The 21,555-nt window shown below is 49.4% G+C and overlaps 1 protein-coding gene across 1 annotated transcript in view; it reads left to right on the top strand.

Moving 5' to 3' along the window:
* The window catches only part of igf1ra (insulin-like growth factor 1a receptor), a 78,781-nt gene that overhangs the window by 34,438 nt on the left and 22,788 nt on the right, over positions 1–21,555 (top strand). Inside the window, exon 3 of the mRNA XM_076038218.1 lies at positions 20,195–20,495. Coding sequence (XP_075894333.1) covers positions 20,195–20,495 — 301 coding nt within the window. The remainder of the gene's footprint in view (positions 1–20,194; positions 20,496–21,555) is intronic.

The raw sequence follows: 21,555 nt of genomic DNA, 5'->3' as shown, positions 1-21,555 counted from the left end.
CCATCTGTATTTTCTCTCTTTAAATACAAGCCAACAGCTGCTGGTCACCCAGCCGGGGCTATTTATCTTGAACGCTGACCCTTCTCCTCAGCAGGAATGGCTCTGAGATATTTGAGAGCAGACACATAATTATCCCACCGCACTGATAGAGACGCTCGCTTTCAAACGCTGATGTCTTATTTTGCCCGAACCCACCGAAGCCGCTGTCACTTTCTGCATTTTTTTCTGCGTATTTTTTATTTTTTTGGGGGGGGGATGGGGAATTTTTTTGCGGGGAGGTGCGAGCAGCTCTGACGTGTTTTATCTCCCCCTCCCTCCCCTCCCTCCCCTTCCTGTCCCGCCTGTCCGCCTTGTGAAACCGAGCCCTCGTTATTTAGGCGCATGGTCAAAAAGGCAGGCAGCACATGTGCTGACGTCACTCGTGCTGCCTGTGGGCTGACGTCTGCGCTCTGGCTTGAGCCGTATCTGAAGGGCAAACAGGCCCCAGTCGACGCGGCTGGGGGAATGGGGGTGGGGTGGGGGGCGGCTCTGAGCGCAGCTCCACAATGGCTCCTGTTCAGACCTCACGTACCGCAAGCACAAACAGGACTCCTGTCTGCGTCTGTGTTGCGTGCGTGTGCAAAACCATGTTGCCTGCGCTTGAATGAATTATCTCATGCCAGACGTATCTGATGCTGCTGCTGTGGATCGAGGGTTCAGTGTGTCATTACACCGTGTCATTTCTGAGAATAGTCCGTATCACTTCACCGGCACAGCCCGACTAGACTAACGCCAGACGACGGCGTCTCAGTCGGGGGGTGGCTGCAGAAAAATCTGGAGAAAATAAGAAAGAAAATGCAAATAAATAAATAGATAATACAATTTGATTATCTTTCGTCATTGTTATTAAATATAATCTACAATCGTACATCATTTGACTTGCCGCTCAAAAACATTGTTCATGGGGTTGTGTGTGTGACGTGTCGGTTTGTGCCATTTATCAAGTTGATTTGCTCCCCAAGCAAAATGGACAGGTTTGTGACAAAGAGGCCAAAGCGACAGACAGACAGACAGCTCAGCTGTGGAAGACAGTGCTGCAAAAAAAAAACAAAGAATTGGCAAACTAAAGTAAGAAAATATGAGGCAGCCATACATTTTGACAAATTGCCTCGAGAGTGCAAGCAGCAATCAGGAAAGAGGAAATAAAAAAACAAAACAAGAACAAAACAAGCGAAAAACTCCTGGTACGAGCCGTGAGACACGTTCCGCCAGTCCAACTTAATCCGTCGCAACACATTTCTTCCCGTCTCGCCATCGCTCGCTGTCGTTCCAGTGCCGCGGTCAAGCGGGGGGGAGGAGTTAAGTCGTGTCAGCCGGCAGGCGGAGAGAGGCTCGATAGGATCTCCAGAGGCCTCCGACGGCACCCTGACCCCGGCGCAGGAACGCTTTCTACCGTAACCACTTCACTCCGTGAGTCACCCGCTCAGCTTGACCCCGGCACCCATCCAATATTCATCTCCAAAGATAGTTTCCGGAAACGGCGGCGTCTTTTCATCAAGCCCAGATGTGCCTTTTTTCTCTCTCCAAAAACCCAGGCATTTATTTACAACAGCGTGCGGTGGCGGCTGCTGCTGCTGCTGCTGTTGTTGTTCTGTAGCGCTTCTAAAAAAAGGGACAAATGATGAATGGCTTGAAATTTACCCGCTGCACTCCACCGCCGGCGCCGGCCGTGCTGCAAATATTTGTCCCCCTGCTCCAGTTGTGAGATAAATTCAGCCCTGTCCGGCCTTGTTGCAGTCTGGTTGCAGCAGCACAGTAGCTCTGCAGCGGCCACCGCCGAAGTCCAGGCCTGGTGCCTGGTGCCTGCTGCCTGGTGCCTGCTGCCTGGTGCGTCCCCCTCACATCTGGATCCAATAGGGGCGGCTTCCTCCTCTGAAGGAGGGACACTTATAAATAGCCAAGCCAGCCGTAACCGCACCGAGCAGCGCAGCCTGGACGCCGTTTTCGGCCCGTTCGCTGCTGTTGGTCCTTCTGCAGATAGGTGGCGTAATACCACCCCGACCACCCACCCACCCGTCTCCCTCCTCCCTGCTCTCGAGTAGGTGCTCGTGGACGGCGTGACCCACGCAAGTGCGTGCTGAGTGTTGGACGCCACGCGGGCCCCCGGTGCCCGTCTGTGGGAGAAGTCAGAGTTAGAGTGGGGCGCTTGAATCGCAGGCAGCCAGGAGGCGGGCAGGCGGGTGGGCTGGAGGTGGCCCTGCGTGGGCGGCAGCCCATGTGGGCCGAGGAGGGGAGAACGCAGCGCCCCGGCCGCCTCCAAACAACACGCTGTTCCGCCTGCAGAGCAGACACACACACACACACACACACACACACACACACACACACACACACACACAGTTCCGGTAGCTGCATGGCCTCTTTTCTTTCTGCGCAAAGTGAGACGTCTGCAGCAAAAACACTTGGAAACGAGGTGCAGTAGTCTTTGTCTTATCCAGCCGACCCTTCACTGTGGCTCTGTGTGTGTGTGTGTGTGTGTGTGTGGATGCCATTAACTAAACACATGGCCCTTTAGCATGGCACATGTGCACGTAATACCACAGAAGCCCTGGGCCGGCCCCACTCTTCCAAATTAAAACCCATTCAAGCAAGAGGTCGCTCCCATTCAGCTTCCTCGCGTCCTTCCTCCCTCCTCTCTCTTGTCTCCTCGTCCGCTTGAGGCTTGGGCAGCAGCAGGAAGAGGAGGAGGAGGAGGAGGGAGGGCCGCCTGCGTGCATGCGTGCTGGTGTGCATGTGTGTGTTTGCACAGGATGAGGAGGGGGGAGCACACACACACACACACACACACACACACACACACACACACACACACACACACACAGGCAAGGGCTCTTGCTTGAGTGAGCTTTAATTTGTGTGCGTACGACGCAAGATGCTGCATAGTGGTGTTGGTTTGGGTTGGGGAGGGGCAGACGCATTAGCACTCGTGCACTCATTCACCTCGGACTGGATACACACACCTCCGACGTGCACGCACACACACACACGCACGCCCGCACGGCGACACTCGTTACTGCCCCCTGTGGAGTCGTCTGAGCGTTCTCAGGCTCTGCGCTGCGCCGCTCGTGTGTGTTTTTCCTCTTCGCCAAACTGCACATGAGCCCGGCCTGTAACTCAGCGCCTGATTGGTTCAGGGCGGCGGGGACCTGCGAGAGAGCTCGCCCAGGGACTCTTTAATGTTCCCCCCCCTAAAAATCTAAAAACGAATCCGTCATTTCGTGAAAACACTGCACCCGGCAAAGCTTTCCTTTCCTCCACGAGAGCGGCCGGGAAAGAAAGAAGCGGAAAAAGGCAAACGTGAGTGCCGATCAATCTCCCGCTGCTCGGAGCACATGCCTCTGCAGCCCTGCGTGTGTGTCCGTGTGATGTGGTGAAATGGCAGAAACATGGAGGATGTGTTCCAGGGATGGAACTTGAGAATGTCCCCGTTCCCCCTCCTGCTGGCCTCCGAGGAGGAGCCACCGCCTGCTCGCTCCTGCCCCTCCTCTGCACTCCGCGCTTTGCCTTTTTTCCCCTTTGCAGGCGCATAGCCTCCCGCACCCCTCCCCTCCCCTCCCCCCGCCCTCCCTCCACCTCCTCCCACAACCAGGAGGGTATCAGGTTTGTTTCAGAGGGGAGGGGTCGGCGGAGGCTGGCACACGTGAGGAGGAGACGAGCCTGGGCTCTCTGGCGGGGCAGGACGGAGACCAGGGGCTTCGTGAGGTAGTAAAAGGTGCTCGGAACGGAAAACCAGAACGAGCTAGTCCCGTCCCCCTCCCGCACCCCCATCTATCACCCCTCCGCCCCGGCCCGTTGCTGCCCCCTGACCCCTCATCTTTAAATTCCGTGCCAGCAGCTGGAGCCGTGAAGCGGCCATTTTATGAATGAGGGAGCGGGAGGAAGAGACGGAGAAGAATTAGGAAGGAGCGAGAGTCAGAGAGGGAGGCGGGTCAGTCCGCTTGTGTGCATGTGTGTGCGTGTGTGTGTGAGTGTGTGTGGGTGGGTGTGCGAGACGCGGCTCAGAGGCGCTTGTGGTGGATTCGTCTGCGCAGGCTGAGGAGGAGGAGGAGGAGGAGGAGGAAGAGGAGGTCTCACATCTCCACTTCAGTCTCCTCTCAGGCTTTGTGTGTTTGTGTTTTGCCCCATGCGTCTGCCGAGGCTCCGCGCCGTCCGAAACAAAGAGCAGGTCTGGGCTGAGCCGCTGCTCCCTTCGCTGTCGCCTCGGCCAGAGCAGCCGCACCTCACAGCTTCACCTGTTGCTCCACAAAAACCCAGCCTGTCGTTTCCAAACACTCCCCTTTCTCCCCTTCACTTCCAATATCCAGTTTTGTGTTCTTGAAAACAAATCTATTCCATTCTTTATTCAGTCCTTCGGTGAAGTTTGATTTCAGAAGCCGAGTCGATTTTCCAGTTTCTCTCTTTTCTTTGACCTTGAAGTTTTAAGGCCCCGCATTCTGCTAAAGTCACTTTGTGTTTGCCAACATGAGTTGTGTGTCACGGTGCTTTGCTGCACGATTGCTTAAGATAACAAAAAAAAACATATATGTAATGTGGGACCTTTAAAGTCTTACGTCAGCTCTGCGGTTGCTCTACATATCACACTGATGCTCGTGACACAAGGCGTCAATCTGCCAGGCTGAATTGATCCCCTCGACCTACTTGCTCGCCGCCGCCGCCACAGTGCCGGGTCCACGTGGAGCACCAGTGTGCACCACTGTCTAATGCATGATGGGAACCAAAGAGGAGGCTCTGCCCCTCCCACAACCTTACATCCAAATAACTCACGGCGGCTGGAGAATTTACTCGACTGGATGTTAAATAAAAGGTCGTTTCAGCCTTTTAGCGTTTCTGTTGAACCTCATTACGTTTTTGGTTTTTGTTTTAACTATTGAACAGTTGAATAAACATGCGTTTTATGTCATCTGATTAATAATTCATTCTAAAAGCAATGCCGGCTCACGTGACCGAGGTCAGCCAAAGTGCAGCCTCCGGGATGTAACTGTGATCCAAGCTGCACTTCCCGTTATTCATACAGCAGGCGGTCGCAGGTGCCATTAGTCAGCCAGCAGCCAGTCAGCCAGTCAGCCAGTCAGTCACTTGCTGGCTCGGTGTTTCTGTAGTAATGAGAGCTGACCGGCAGTGACAGCGGCGACAGGAGGACATGCCGTCGTCCCGGCGCAGCAGCCAGGAGGACAAGGACGTCCTCCACTGCTGTGTTGTTTACTGCCCTCCATACATTCACTCTGCTGAGGAGGAGGAGCAGCTCCACTGCTTGGATGTGACCCAAAACCCTGTCTGGGTGAATTGTGTTTGTTTGCGTGCGCGTGTGTGTGTGTCTCAGCCCTGGAGGACAGGTGATGACGCATTAATAACATGCTTCAGGTGCGCCTGCTGCTGCCTACCTGGAGCTGGAATGCGCTCCTGCAGGCGGAATGCGGCCGGGATGAAATGGTCCGACGTTCCTTTGGTTCCTCAGAAGACTGCCTGAGTTCACACTGCTGAGGCTCCGAGGCTGCGGCGGGACGATTTGTCAAAGTCAAGCTCCCCTCACTTTAAGTTAATCGTTTGTAAAGGAGACCTTGTTGTTGTTGTCATGATAGATATTGTGAGATTTTTCAGGATAAGATTTTATCTTATTTTTGCTTCGCTCGTTGATTTTGCAATAAAGTCTAAAATGAAGGTTACTTGGGTCCCATGTAATACAAAATTGCAAGAATACGTGCCTCCATCTTTTAAGTGAAAATCCGGAGGAATTGTCACGGTGCTTGGCTTCCCTTGCTTGCTCAGAGAGTTTCAGACAGCGTGTGCGAAAACACACAGCACTGGTAAGCAGCCCTTGTTTATTACAGGACCAGCCCTGCACCCCCCAGGCAGGTGTTTGTCCTGCCGTCGGAGGCCACGTGATGTCTGCCTGCCTGCCTGCCTGCCTGCCTGCCTGCCTGCCTGCCTGCCTGCCTGCCTTGTTTTTGCCCTCCTAAAAACATGTGCGACGGACAACAAACTTATTAAGGTTAAAAGCTGAACCCAAATAGAGTCGGTGGGTGGTTATAAACAGAGGGTAAAATATGCTGTTACCGAGAAACCTGAAGTGCATTTTGAATAAAGCTCCACTGCGGTCCCAGATGACAAATGGCAGCATAACAACAGCTTTAATACGGACACATGGCATGTAAGTTTCTATCTGTGTCTTGGTGATTCTAAGGGTTAATTCAATGCAATTGAACATCATCTTTGCTTTACATCCCACAGTAGCGTGTATTTTCATTGTTTATTTTTAATATGTATTTGAAAAAAAAAAAAACATTCACTTGAACCAGATTTCTATGTGACCGATGATAATCACAGGATGCAGCCACACACTGGGTTGCCGCCCCCCCCGGCCCTGTCTCCCTCTCAGGCATTAAAAAGAGCCAAAAGTGGGCGACTATACGTTAGCTTCCGACTCCTTGGCAGCCTTTTCACAACCCTGTTCTGTCTGAGTGCTCGGCAGAGTACAGTGAGACCCTGCAGCAGCTCGCTAGGATAGTGCATTACTGTTGTGCTGCAGCGCACACTTGCATGGGACACACACAGACACACAGACACACTCACTCACACTACTCCTCAGAGAGGGGCCTTCCGCCGAGTAATAGCAGCTCTAATCAAACCAGCACAAGACAAAGCTGTGCTTAGAGAAATTTGGCCATGGAAAAAGGCCCCGAGCTGCAGCCAGCACTTTGATGGCTCTCTTTTTAAGTGGTAGCTGAAGGATATGGTCCCCTGTTTCCTGTCTTTGCCCCATCTTGCTCTCTAGCTCTCTGCCTGTGTGTGTGTGATTGATGGCTCATTGATAGCACAGCACGCTCGCGTTCCTTCTCCCGGTCAGATAACCGTCCCCTGGCTGTCTTCAGTGCCGGCTCTCGCGAAGAATGCGCGTGTGTGTGCACGCGCGTGCACAATGGTGTTTGTCTAGCTACGGTCCTGCTGGGAAAAACGTGATCCAGCAGGTGGAGGTCGTCCTCTCCGTCCAGCTGCTCGTCGCCGCTGCTGGATAATGTGTAACTGGCGGCGCATTTTGTGTCGAGCAATATCTTAACTCTGGCCCCAAACACCTGGTTGGAGATAATTATTAAGTATTGATACGTGACTCAGGTGGATCATTCACCACACGGATTCCTGCAAAGTTGAAGCGGCGGTGTGTCGGTGGTTTGTCAAAGCCGCTCTTATGATTCATTGACTTGTTGCGGGGAGAGCGGCACACCCCTTCTGTTGACACAGCGCCCCCAGCTGGTCTGAAGAAGTAGAACTTGGGTTGCCTGCCCAGCATCAGGCTGTTTAGAGAATTGTGGTCCAGTTGTTGTTGTATGTAGTTCCTACGCTGTGTCAGTAGCAGGGCTGCAAATTCTCCCCGTCAGTCAATCACTTGCAAAAACGAGTGAATGAATTGAGGTTGCAGAGGTGAATAACGACACATTGAGCAGTGGAGTCAGTGGCGTCCTCTGTCACCAGGCGGGATGACTCAGCTGCAGAGTTGCGCCAGTGGAGCAGCGAACGGACGTCGCCGCAGGTCTTCCATCTGTTCCAGTCTGTGATGTAAAATTTGGCAGCTTCCAGACCAATAAGAGCTAACAAGACAGTTATGAAATAACTGCAACAAATTACAGCATCTGGGGTCAGGAAGGGGGATGGCAGTTGCCCCCCCCCCCCCCTCCTCCGACCCCCCCGCACCACACGCAGCCTGCGCAGTTGCTGCAGTGTCCTCTTTCACAGGTTCCTCCCGGCCTGCACTGATGAACAGCAGGAGGAGGAACCTGTCTGTGTGGTGAAGAAGAAAAACATCAGACCAATGTTTTTTTCTAAAGAGATGTTTGCAGTAGTTTGGGTCTTTTTTGTTATATTTTATCTGCCTTTTGTGGGAAGCCCTCAACTTGAGGATGAAAAAGTAATGAAAGGCCTCAAACTCCCGGTGGATTTGTTTCATGTGCGCTCGCCCGGTCAGTTGAGTCGTGTGAGGCCCAGAACGGCAAAAGGGACAAAGGCATATTTTTGTGAGCGGGGGGGACGGGGCCAGGGGGGCACCCTCCCCCGGCCCCCCGACCAACGCCGCCACCTTTTTATGTCCGAGCTGAAGGAGAAAGTTGTCTTGCGAGGAGGAGAAAAAGGGAGAGGAGGCGACGGGAATGCGGCCGGCAGCTTTCGAACCGTCTTCATGTCTCGCCCGGCCGCGAGTGTGCCACCGCCTCGCACAATGGCCGCTGTTGTTTGTTTGGGAGGAAAACGCGTGGGTGTCTTTGTTTTCCGTCATTTCTTGAAGTCTAATGTTTGACATGGTGGGGGATCAGAACTTCCTGTGGTGGGAGGAGGGCTTGTTTTCCCCTCAGCGCTGCCGTCTGGGGCTCTGAGCCTCGTGTCGTACCCTGAGCATGCGCTCCACAATGGTGCTCACACCTTTGGAGCCTTTCAGCAATCGGCCTCACAGCAGAAATATGATGGTAGGCAGTTTATAGTTATTGATCTCTGTCCTGCAGACAACATTACCACATGCTTCCTCCAAGTCCAACCCTCATCAGCTGCTGTGGGATGCTTTTTTTTTTTTTTTTTTTATGTAACCTTCAGGCACCAATTCCTCTTTTGTCTTACGAACGTTTTCTGAAACCTGGATTAGATATCATGGCAACATGAATCTATTACTCCTGTAAGCACAGGGGCCACAATGGTGGTTTGGCTGCCACAATTTCAATTAGTTCTCAAACATGTAAAACAAACACTTAATTATCCAGAACCAATATTGTTCTATAACGCAATGCATCTAAGAGTCAGTTGTGATGCACTGATTGTGTGTCAGCTGGGGATTGTAAAGTCACGTGCCACTTATTTTACACGTGTAAATATTCACTACTTGAATTTACACTTTAAAATGTAAAATTGTCTTCATTTAGTTTCACAGTTTGTCTTTTATTTAGTTTGTCTTCTGGTTAAATAAAGGTTAAATAAAAAAAAAATAAAGGTCATCAAAATCAGATGAGGCAATCCTAAAGCCACCCCTCTAACAGGCTTTGCTGTCCGTCCTATGACTGCAATCACTACGCATGGAACACCTGCTACTACAGGGTTCAGCCTTTATGTAGGCGTGATCCACGTTCAACCTCGTGCGCGTGTGCGTGAGTAGGGTGGATGTGACGATGGCCCGAATTCCATCTCCTCCCAGCACATCTTTTGTATGTTAAGCAATCACTTCCCTGTGCTTCTTCTAGGGTGTCCTTCTGCCTTTCTCCCCTGCTCGCACCCCTTTTCTTTTAACACCGCAGACACTCTCAGTGTGGCTGAGCTGAAGATTTAGTGAACTGTCCACTAATGAAAATGTCAAACTTCACTAGCAAACTGTACTGAAAAAAATTTATTGCATTGATTAACAAGGACTTGAATATCAGCGTCTTCAAAAGATTGTGGCACATGTGCTATGTGTTTATATTTTGTGTGTGTGTGTGTGTCAGTGAGTGCAGTGCACAGCTGCCTAATAGATATTTTGTTCTTCTATTTTCTCGTTCTATCTCTCTCTCTCTTTCTCTCTCTCTCTCTCTCTCTCTCTCTCTCGCTCTCTTTCTCTCTTCCCTCCTGAACGAGAGCGACCATGTTAGCTGCTGAGGTCCCTAAAAGGGGCAAATGTAGCAGTGTGTGTGTGTGTGTGTGTGTGTGTGTGTGCGTGTGTGTGTGTGTGTGTGTGTGTGTGTGTGTGTGTGTGTGTGATGTAGGGGAGAGAGAGTGAGGCAGAGAAACATGGCCTGGTTCAGTGTAGAGAACGAGTGGAGGAGGAAGGGGAGGAGGAGGAGGAGGAGGAGGAGGAATAACTAAAATCTCCGCCCACCCTGAAACGAGGAGGTGAAATATGGGGATACAACCATGATGTCACCGACAGCCAATGGGAAGTGTGGGCTGGGGCATGTTCAGGGCCCGTCAGCTGTCCTGCTCCATCCACATCCGCTGCCCTCCTCTGCTGTTGGTACACTGAGACCCAATCTGTTTTTTCTTCTCCAAACTCTACCCAAACTGTGGCCTCCAGCACTCTAAAACTCACTCGGATATATATTTTTTTTCTTGGCCTTGATGTTGCAGACTTCTCCATTCTTCACTCCAGCCCTCTGGAATCAACACCGTTGGCCAGCACGTCACAGAAAGCCCTTTTCCCCTCAGAGTAATTTAGGTGGGGGATTAGATAGCAGGTTGCGCTCTTTATTTCCCATGGTCGGCCGGCGCTATGCAGAGTAACTGTACCTCCTGTGTATGAGAGCAGGAGTCAGTGGGAGACTTGCGTCACGATAAAATCTGATTAGCACCAAACTGAGGAGCCTTGTGAGTGCTGAGCCCGAGAGTAAAGGTGACATAACCCCCAATTTGAGACTTGTAAACAATGACGTTTTCCACACTTGAGCTGCGCCGGCTGTGCGGAAACACCTTATTCGGTGCTGTACGTACTGGGCCACTTTTAAACACCTTTTATTATGAGGCGGTTTCTTTTACGGGAAGAGCTCAACAGTTGTAAGTAGATACCTACGCATTAACATGACATTTTGCTTTGGCTCTTTTAATGTCACCGCAGCCCCTAAGGAAATGTTTAAGGTAATACTTTCCGTTCTTTGGATTTGGGTGATGACTTTATGAAGAAATTCCAAGTGAAACCTGAGCAATGGGATGTGCTGCCAACTTTTCTTTTTCCCACAGTGGCTTATCAATTGTTTTCAAGAAAATCAAGAATTTTAGAAAATCGATGAGGTGCAAACACCAGCTCAGTTGCTGAGAAGTGGGTGAAACTTCCATTTGATTTTGAAGCCAAAGGTAAACAGGCTTCTTTCATGTGGTCTGATGCGTTGCACGAATCCTGGGTTGCCCTCTGGGAATTTGGTGTCTTATGAAAACACTGCACTTTTGGGGTGTGGCCCTAAAATCTCAGCGCAGGCGCTCCTATTCTAGAGGAACAGTCTCCGTGTTCCATTGTAACAGATGTTAGCTCTGGGCTACACGCAGCTTGTTGTTTTTAATGACGTAGCACTGCCTCACTAAGAGAACATTCACGAAACTCACTGTGAAAATGAAGTTAAGTGGGCAAAAACAAAGAAATACTGAATCTGGATGTCATATTTTTTTTTAATATCGGGGCGTGTCGGGGTGGCAGCTGGACTGGAGGAAAGAGGCTGTGCAGCAGCATTTCACCACAGTCTTTGTGGGCGTGCGTGCCAGAAGCCAGACGCTATCACCTGGCAGGCACGGAGACAACAGCTTAGTTCACTGTTTCCCTCAGTTTAATATTCATCTTTATCTAATGTCTCCATACGGCAAACAGTCCATCGAACGTGCTAGGAAAGGGCAGTGTTGTAGTACTCAAGATCGGTCTTGGTCTCCAGATCACTTTTTAAGGGTCTCGTCTCTTCTTGAGCTGGGAGGCATTTTTACTCGGACTCTGGATTTTTGATCAAGACCGGCCAAGACTCAGCCAACACTACAAGCATCCACGCTCATCACCTGGCAACAGCTTCTATTTCCTGTCGTCTCAGAGCAGCAGAGAGGAGCTGCTTCCTCCTTCATAAGTCACACCTCTTTACGCGTAAAGGAAGCCGATTGGTTATGGGATCCACTGAACTTTTAGAACCAATTGGAAATGCTGTTTATTGCATGTTGGCAAGACGGATGAAGGAGCCAGATGTCGGCGATGAAACCTGAGCAATCAAGTTGCGGTGCGAGACAATTTCTGGCTGCTGGCGCATTAACAAACAAATAGCTTCAGCCTTTGCTCAGCGCTGGGTTTTTAGCCTGGTGCGAATGTTGTCAATTGCACGCGAACCGTCCGTGACTTTTGGCGGCGAATGTCGTTCTGCTCGATCGGTATTAGGGAGTCTAGCAGTCAGCATGAAATGAAGATGTGTCATTTCGAACCCCAGACGTCGTGCCAGGAGAGGGAATGTAGGCCGGACGGCTTGCCAAGATGAAGTCTGGACACGGTGCGCCGCAAAGCTGCAGATGGTCATCTACAGAAATAGGCCCTGGCACGGCGGCCACTACTATTCTGATGCTCCGCTGATGATGATGGTAGGATTGGACCAAGTTTGGATGCAGAGAAGGGATGTTACACAAGGTACGGCACATTACTGAAAATGGTGTTGCAGTGTGTCCGAGGGAAGCCGGGTGTTAAAAAGTCAAAATAAAATACTGGAATCCGTTTGTAGAATTACCTGAGGATTTATTTTGTGAATTTTCTTTAACAAACAATCGATCCTGCTTCTCCTTCCAATCAGCGGCAGCACCTGGAATGAACAGAAAAAATAACCACACCCCAGCGCCAACACACAATCAAGCGCTGGTCATCACAGGTGTGAAGGCAGTTTTTCAATTAGACTTAAAGGACAGCAAAAACATATTTCAATCCTAAATAATTGTACTTAAATTTAGCTTTTTATAATTGCCAAAATAATGATTCTAACTATTTTCTAAATTAGTCTCAACAAACTCCCCCCGATTAACTTTACAAACGTTCATCATTTATCTCTCACGTGGTGGGATGTTCTCTGCTGGGTGCGCCGGTACCAGACAGGTGCGAGTCTCAGCAGCCAGCACATCGGCTCGGTGAAGCGAGACATTGTTCTTTTAACGCGGTGGTCGGTACCTTTCAGAGTGGGTTAGTAGAGCCTCAGATTATTGGATACGGACCACCGTCGGGACAAGCGGCTGAACACCGACTTTGAGTGATTGTCTTCTTGGGCGTCTCGGCTGCGTTCCCAAGAGGAATTAGTGTGCGGCATGTCGGAGGCTGAGGGCTTGACACACTTTTCCAAAGGCAGACCTGTCGCCCGGCTAGTAAAACAGCAGCGCCAGGAAACGCTGCATTTTATGAAGCCGGTCTTGGAAGTCGGGCAGTTCCAGTAAGGAGAAATGGCAGATTGTATGGAAAAAAAACAACAACAAATAATCCAAAATTCCCACAAAGTTTTCCCACGCTGTTGCATACTTTAGCTTCTTATTTAGCTGCGTAGCTACTGGCGGCTGTCGTTGGCATAACTCTGAAATAAATGAATGTCCGAAAGCGGCATTGTGCCCCTTAACCTAAGGACGGAACACGAGAAAACGTGTTCAGAACCTGCTTAACACATTAACTGTCACATTTTTGTTTGCTTCAACTGGGCAACTGGGCATCTGGAGCCAAACACTTGCTGTCAACATTTGACAGTGTAAACTAACCAAATTAGACAATTCACGTGTTTAAACTGTTGTGGTTGTGTTTGAACTGCTGAAGTCCTCACCATTTGTTTTACGATGGATGTCTTCATGCTACTAGACGTGGCGCAGAGCTTCTGAAGGGCTGAACTGAGACTCTGGGACTGTGAGACGAGCAGAAGTCTGGCCTCCTGAGACTCAGGAGTTCAGCTTTGGTTCATGATTATCTATCCAGTTTGACACTGCTGGTCAGTCGCACGCAAACGTTGCATTCCCAGGAAAGTTGGTCTTTTTCAGTAAGATACACAACACTATGCTGATGTTTTCTTGAACTTTTCGTGAACCCTGGTCCCTGGTGCTTTTGGTGATCTTCTCAGTTTGAGGAAGAAATGTGTGCTCATGATAAATATGCTTATGTATTTTTTTTTTCTGACTTCGCCTAAACGAAAATGTGAAGTATGCTCACATTTGTACAGTTGAAAATATATATATATCCAACTTCCATTGGAACTTCTAGATTTAGCGTCACTCGCTGGCTTTCCTTTGCTTTACAGTAGTCCAGTGCTTTCAACTCTTGTTCAAACTGTCAGCCCTAATTGCCGTGCGATCCTCCACCTTCTGCTCCTCAAACGTGTGTTTAGTCAGCGCCGTCGACGACAACACGGTGGTACAACAACAACAACAACAACAGCAGCTGCGGAGAGGGGAGGAAGGGAAGGAGGAAGGGAGGGAGGTAGCGCAGGCCTGCGGGTATAAGGAAGGGCCGTGCGTGTATGTATGCGCGTGTTGTTGTTGTGACTGTGAATGCGGAGTGAGTGAGAGTGAGCGGGAAGTGGGGGGGGGGGGGGGGGGGTGCGGGTGCGGGTGCGGGGATGCCACGCATGCCTGAACACACAGACCGGCACATAGTTGTGTGAAAAACACATTGCTGGTCTTCAGTGGGCAGGGGAGTGGAAGAGTCCCAGAGGTCCCAACCTTTGAGCCTTTCGGGAAAAAAACAAAAAATGTTTTCCCTCCTCAAGTAGATTGTAAAATAAATGAATAAATTACTATGTATCTAATTAGCATCTACAACAACAAAATTCCAAGTGACAGTGAGGATAGGGGTCAGGCATTAATAGCCTGATTGCCCACGGGCAAAAGTTGTCCCTGAGTCTGTTTGTCCGGCTGCTATTCTGGCTGCGAGAAGGAGGAAGAGGAGGAAGAGGAGGAAGAGGAGGAAGAGGAAGTCATCCTCTCTGCGGCCGTCTGGGTTGATGTGGTTTAAACAAGTGTCTGGAGGCTCCGGGGGGAGGATTGGGTTGCCGGATGAGGATGTGGCCTGATGGAGCTCGGGGAAGCTGGGAGGGGGCGGAGGGTCTGAAGGGGTCTGGGGGGGGGGTCGGCCTGTGATTCTGGGCTGCGGTGAGCCCCTGCGTCTGCTACTGTGCTCTCCTTTTCGAGCTACCTTCCTGTCTGCTGCCGGCCCGGCGTAACCTGAACTCTGCAGCGGAGACTGGGAGACTTTTGGCGAGTTGCACGCGGTGTGTAGCTGAGGGAACTCCGCCGGCGAGTGGAGGCGACGTGGAGATAAATTTCAATCACATCCCTGACGGAGCGACGTCCCCCTGTTGATGTGGCAGGAGAGAGGTCAGGGAGTGTGACACACTCGCTGACCCTCTGAAAAAAGTCATTTCGCCGCCAAAGGGAGTGCAGTGAAAGGGCACCGTTTGTTTTTTTTTTCCTGGTTTTTATTCACATCCTCAAAATTGTTCACGTCATTTCAATGTTTCCCACATGAAAAAAACCAAACAAACGGGCTTGTAACCTCGCTCGTGAGGAACCTAATCACGCTTTGTCATCCGTCTGATGTTACAGTCATGGGTCAGCGCTAATCACCGTCGGCGACGTCTGTTCAGGTTTTTCCCCCTGGAGTTCTGGTTTCCCGAATCTGTGGAAAAGCCGTGCTTAATCACCATGGTTACCGCTCCCCCTCCCCCGCCCCCCCCCCTCCCCTGCCCGCTCAAGAGAGGACTTGTTTACCGTCTCTGCTCCAGACTCAATAACATGTCAATCATCGGGATTAGCACCGCCCCTGCCCACCTGCTATTGGTCCTGCAGATGCTCCCGCTTGAACCCCCACCCTCCCTCTCCCTCTCCCTCTCTCTCTCTCTCTCTCTCTCCACACGACACCCTCCTCCCCGTGGTCCCTCCCCGCGAGCCCCACTGTGAATAATGAATGATTTCCCAACTGTCCGTCACGTCATGCTTCCTGCTTATTGTCCATGAAAAGAGGAAACACTGTGCACTTTTATGTATATTTATATATGTATATATATATATATATATATTTATACGTGTATATATATATATATATATATATATATATATATATATATATATATATATATATATATATATATATATATATATATATATATATATATACATATATATATATATGTATATATTTATATAAATATATATATATATATATATATATATACAGTATGCATATACATACATATACTGTACATATATGCGTGTGTGTGTATGTATGTGTGCATATATATGTATATGTGTATATGCATATATGCCCACTATATATGTATATTACTGTATATAGTATGTATTGTATACGTATTATATATATATAGAAATATATATATGTATTATATATATTTATATATATTTATATACATATACATATATATATGTACATATATGTGTGTGTTATTTGCCTCACCTATTTTTATACCTCCGTCGTCATGGTGAAGATGCAGATCCATCCGTTCAGCGACCTTTTATCTTCTCTTTCCTCTCTGTACTGCACCTCTGAATGATGTGGCGGCCTGCTGGCAGAGAGCGCCTCACACTCCTCCTCTCCCAACCCCAACCCCCACCCTCACACCCCACGACGTAAACAGCGTAGTACTCCTCCCGTACAGTGTGTGGCAGGAGCACGCGGCACCGCCGCTATCCTCCTCCTCCTCTCCGCTGCCGCTTGTTGCTACAGCAAAATAATGCATTCCTTCGACCGTTCGAAGGTTGAACCCACTCACCCTCTTTCTCTCTCTCTCTACCTCGCTTACATGTACACACACACACACACACACACACACGCACGCACCCCTCTAAAACCAGACAACATTCAAATTAACCAATCTTTTTTTTTTTTTATCCATTTGAAGCTGCTTTAATTGTGACACACACATTTTGAGAAGGGCGGGCTTAAGCCCACTGGAAGGGGCTCCGGGTCACATGACCCTGGAAGGCCAGCCCCCCACCCCCCTTTGTTTCTCAGCCACAGGTTCTCTCTTATAAATTTACCGGTCCTTGTTTTTTCCCCCTCACCGCCCTCTCTCCATTCTCCGCTTCCCAGGTTGTTCACGACTTTCTATCTTGTCAAGCTTTTGCCGCACAAAACAAACCCTCTCCCCTCTTTTCCGGGTTTCCATAGCGATTCCCAAAGTTGTTATTGTGTTGTTGCAGGGATTAACATTCTCCCCGCCGAGCCTCTGCGGAACCGAAACATTCTGCAGATTCCTGGCATAGCACCGTCGACTGGAGGCTACCTTTAGAGCAACAACAACCGAGAAAAAAACACAACAAAACAAACAAACAAAAAACACACAAGAGCTCACAGTGTATGTGTGCATCTGCGGCCCGTGAGTGGCTCACGGAAGTCAAGCAGGGAATCAGGGCAGGAGGGGCGGAAAGAAACAACATCACAACCCCCAGAAACCCCCTGACCTCATGGTTGCAGCAGATTGACTGTGCATCTGATGTCATTGTCACCTTTTTAGTTCATTTTTTTTTTTTTTTTACAACCTCTTGCATTTTACTCCTTTCCGAGTCTTGACTTGCAGCGGTTGGCCTAAATGTGACACGCGTATAAATAGGGTCAAATCCCAGCCCGCCGCTGCGCCTAATTTAGTCCCGCCTATATTAAACGCGCACCCACCCGAGGGGGAGGAGGGGGAGGACGTCGGCAGCGATGACGTCTCTTTCCGAGGAGCAGCCACTCATTAGGTCGGCGCGTCTCCTTTGAAGTAGTGGAAACCCACAATGGGTCCATAGCTGCATAGCTGTGTGTGTGCGGAGAGCAGCGGCAGCCGTGGCGGCGTGGAAAACACGCTGGCATTAAGAGCGACTATAAATAGAGAATTGTATCCTTGATGCGGCAGGTTGTTCGGGCCACGCCGTGAAAAAACCGGGTCGACTTATATGGATTTTTTTTTTTTTTTTTTTTGAGAATCCCACCACCTACCCCCCCCCCCCCCCCCCCCCCCCACACACACACACACACACACACACACACACACACACACACACTTAGTCCCCTTCCTCACCCCACCCATGCCCCTCCCCCACCTTTTACCCCCCCCCCCCCCCTCCTCCCCTGGCGGAAGGTACGCATGTTTGGAATTTCTCTTCATTGAGGAATCTGTGGAAGCCATGCGGAATGGGGTGGGGGAGGGGCGGCGTGTAGGGGCTCCTCCAACTCAGCCCTGGTACAGTTTGCCTTGGCTGCCCCCTTTTGGTAGGATTCCAAGAGAACGCTGATGCTTCTCCCAATTAAATCACAGCTGCCATGTGTGTGTGTGTGTGTGTGTGTGTGTGTGTGTGTGTGTGTGTGTGTGTGTGTGTGTGTGTGTGTGTGTGTGTGTGTGTGTGTGTGTTTGTACGGACCGCATACATCCAGACCAGTGAGAAACTGGGCCGCAGATCCAGTCAAAGATCTGCATGAGTTGTAGTTTAGCACAGCCGAGGCCATCAACAGTCCCGACTCAAAGACGAAGCATCAGAGGTCTGCAGGAAGGATGGGCGCTCCCCTATCAGCCCACCCAGCCTTTCTCTCACATCTTTAACCTACACAGATGGGGATTTTTTTGCGACTCGACGTGAAATATTCCAGGGGAGATTAGCCGAGCAGCCGGCTTAATTCTCCTCAGCGAGTCACAAAGCCGACACCCGCGTTTAATTAATTTAAAGACAAATAAACAAGCGAGGCCGCTCGTCCTCTTCCTCTCCGCTCTGATGCAAACATTAACATTGCGACGGGCCTCCCCTCAAACACACACCACTGCAGCATTTGGCTCTTTTAAAGGGTATCTGGAATTTGCTTTCTTTTTCAAAAATATCTCCAAAAAAATCAAAAGCGCTCACAAAGGCTGGCAGAAAATTTAGTATTTGGGGCACTTTTGTCTGAGTGCGTTTTGGATTTATTGTGTGTGCATATTCTTCCAGCTCTGCCTCTTTGCACCAGGAGGCGGTTGCTAAGGAACCGGCAGTGCTGTGCCTCTTATTCCAGCGGAGTTCAGTGTAGTTCAGCTCGAGCTTTATTGCCCCCTGTGGGGAAATTTGCTTTGCTGCAATAACAAAGAGCGTAACAATAAATAGTAAACACTCGAAGCTGCGAAAATGCACGCAGCAGAAGCCGGGGCAGCTGGGTCGGACTGGCGAGACGCTGTCTGACATCCGGCAGGAGGCCGCGGCCACACGCGGGACCAACGCCTCCCGCTGCTCCACATTCACAAGTGCTCACGTCACCTCAGGCGCCCTTTGTCTCCACGCAAAACTCCTCAAACAGGGGAACAATCGTCAACAATCATTAGCGAAAACCTCTTTGTCTCTGCGTCCTTTTACAGTCACTCTCACGCCTTTTGCACACACGCCGGGTGCCTTTTGTACGCACTCAAACTGGGACACTGGTTAGCAGTGGGGAATCTTCACTGCAGATCTGCTGGTTCCCAAACTTTGTCACGTATGTTGCAAACGAGCAACAGCAGCATGTTTTTTCCCCGCTTTTAATTCCCTAAATGAACCTTTGTAAAAAAAAAAAATATATATATATATGTAAAGAAGCATTTTCAACTGCTTCCAAGGCCTGTATATCAGTTGAACGCACTGTGGGATAAATCGAGCAAGCTGTCGGCTGGTCACGGGTGCGATGCGTCTGTGGGAAAACAGCGAGTCGTGCATGTCGCGTTCTCGTGGGATTCGGTTTCCCAGTGATGCTGAGTAAACAGACACGGCCTCTATAATTCACGTTCGTCGAGCTTAATTCAAAACACCCCGGCGCTGTGTCGCTGTGTCGCTGTGTCGCTGTGTGTTTGTCTCCAAAGTCTGGAAAGTGTGTCCAATTAGCCTTCTGCTAAAAGGTTTGTAACAGACGGAGGGAGAGTCGTGCACAAGTTGCTCCGAGTGTCTCTTTTCTCCTGTTGTTGTTCATTGTAAAAGTCTCCACTTTTAAAATGTTGAACAGCTTGTGGATGTGAGGGCTGTTTCTCTCTGCTCTGCTCTGCTTGTCCATTCAGGTGGCGACGGTGCAAGTAAATTTAGTATCGGTGGGTTGATAATTAGGTTTGGGTTTAGTGGACAGAGGAGTTAAAGTTGGTTGGCGGTATTAGTTTTCAGAGGGGGAACTGCTGCTGGGGTGGAGCTGCTCACACAGCGAGAAGGTTGCGAGGGACTTTGTGTGGTCTTCCTGGATCTGTGAGGTTTCTCTCTGGGTATTTAGGCCTCTTCCCACTGTCAGCCGTACTCAGCTTCAAACTTTCCGGAGTGTTTCTTCGAATGCGCGGTCGATTGAAGAAGCTGTGGTGCTGTTTGTTTGCATTTGATGAACAGCACGCCTGCTACTGTCTCCATCCATCCCATTTGAATCGCTCACTCTCAGTCATGAATACGCAATGAATACTCCTTGATTCTTTCATTTATATGTTTATCTATTTGTATGTTTGCTTGTTTAGATAGATAGATAGATAGATAGATAGATAGATAGATAGATAGATAGATAGATAGATAGATAGATAGATAGATAGATGCTTCATTCATCCCAGAGGGAAATTTCACACATTTTGTAGCTTACAAACGCACATATTTCACATACTTAATTGGGAAACTTCAGGATTAACTCAGGATTAATTTATGGCCATTGACCTCTATGCACGCCCCTGTGTCTTCTCCCTTGCTCCTCATCCTGACCTCTGTCTTCCTCTGTCTCCTCCAGTTTGCCCGGCCCACTGCAGGCTGGCCTGCACCGACAGCGGCGAGTGTTGCCACAGCCAGTGCCTGGGCGGCTGCACGGAGCCCGGCAACGACATGGCCTGCTCGGCCTGCCTGCACGCCTACCACGAGGGCCGCTGCATGGCCAACTGCCCTGCGGGCACCTACAAGTTCGAGGGCTGGCGCTGCATCACCCTGGACCTGTGCTCCCAAGTGCACCTGCCCGGCGACAACCACTTTGTTATCCACGACAGGGAGTGCATCTTCGACTGCCCGTCCGGCTTCACACGCAACGAGACTAATCAGTAAAGACGTTTCCTCCTTTCCTCAGTTCAGATGATGATTAATAATTCTACCTTTTTTTTAAAAAAAAAACAACAACAACAACAACAACAAAAGAAAACAGTATTCTGAAGACTTTTGATGTTTTTGGTTTCTTCTTGTAGTTGACGTATATAGATTTTTATTCTTTATTTTAAAGGTTTGGTATCATACAATTTTTAAAGTCAGAATATGTTCCCCACAACTGACTTCAGTCCATCATTTACTTCTTTGCTTGTTGCATAATTTTTCTTTGAAAAAAGTGTCTGCTCTTAAGTACACTTCTGGAAATCAGCCCTTTGCGATGTCACAGAGGAGACAACACCCCGCCCTTGTCATTGAAAACACTCCCTGGCCAGTGGCTTGTTCTGCCCTCTTACACTGAATCAAGGCCAACCCCAACACAACAAAGACTCAGGTTCAACAGGAAGCTAAAACTCAATTTATTTCAGGAGAATTCAAATAAAGAGGCTAAAAATGAAGGGTTTTTCTTTTTCACGTTTAATTATGCGAGGTTTCTCGACTCAAGCTTTTAAAAAAAAAAATAGAAAATCTAAGAAAAAGGTCTAATATGGGAGCTTCAAATTTAGACAATTTATTTTTCTTGGCTGACGTTGCCTCGGAAAACAGAGTGGTTTGCCTCCGGTTTCCACTCTTACCAGAACTGCCCGTGTCCACCGTTTGCTCCCGCATAAAGAATTTATTTGCATGAAGTATCCTTGAGGTGAACTCTATGTGACCCTTCACGAGTCCTTCTCCTAAAATAGGTCTCAAAGCTGGAAGCTTAAGAACATGTCAGACTATAAATGATTCAGGACTGGCCACGCTGTTGGGGGAGGGTGAAAGGTGTTGGTCTTGACACAATTTTCTCAGTCGTCAGTGAGAGATTGCAAACTTCATTTTCCAGAATGAAAGACTTTCCTTTACATCGTTAAAGCAGCTCCCTACTCTGTCTCTAATGCTTCTCGTTTCTCTATATTTTTTGGGATGTATCGCTGTTCTTTTGTCGCCGAGGTCAGCACATTCAGTCACACTCTCATGAGT

This window comes from Nelusetta ayraudi, unplaced genomic scaffold, assembly GCF_046127955.1.
Source record: "Nelusetta ayraudi isolate G7.1 ecotype Tasmania unplaced genomic scaffold, CSIRO-AGI_Nayr_v1 ptg000053l, whole genome shotgun sequence".
Taxonomy (NCBI): Eukaryota; Metazoa; Chordata; class Actinopteri; order Tetraodontiformes; family Monacanthidae; genus Nelusetta; species Nelusetta ayraudi.
This window is presented reverse-complemented; position numbering and strand designations above follow the sequence as displayed.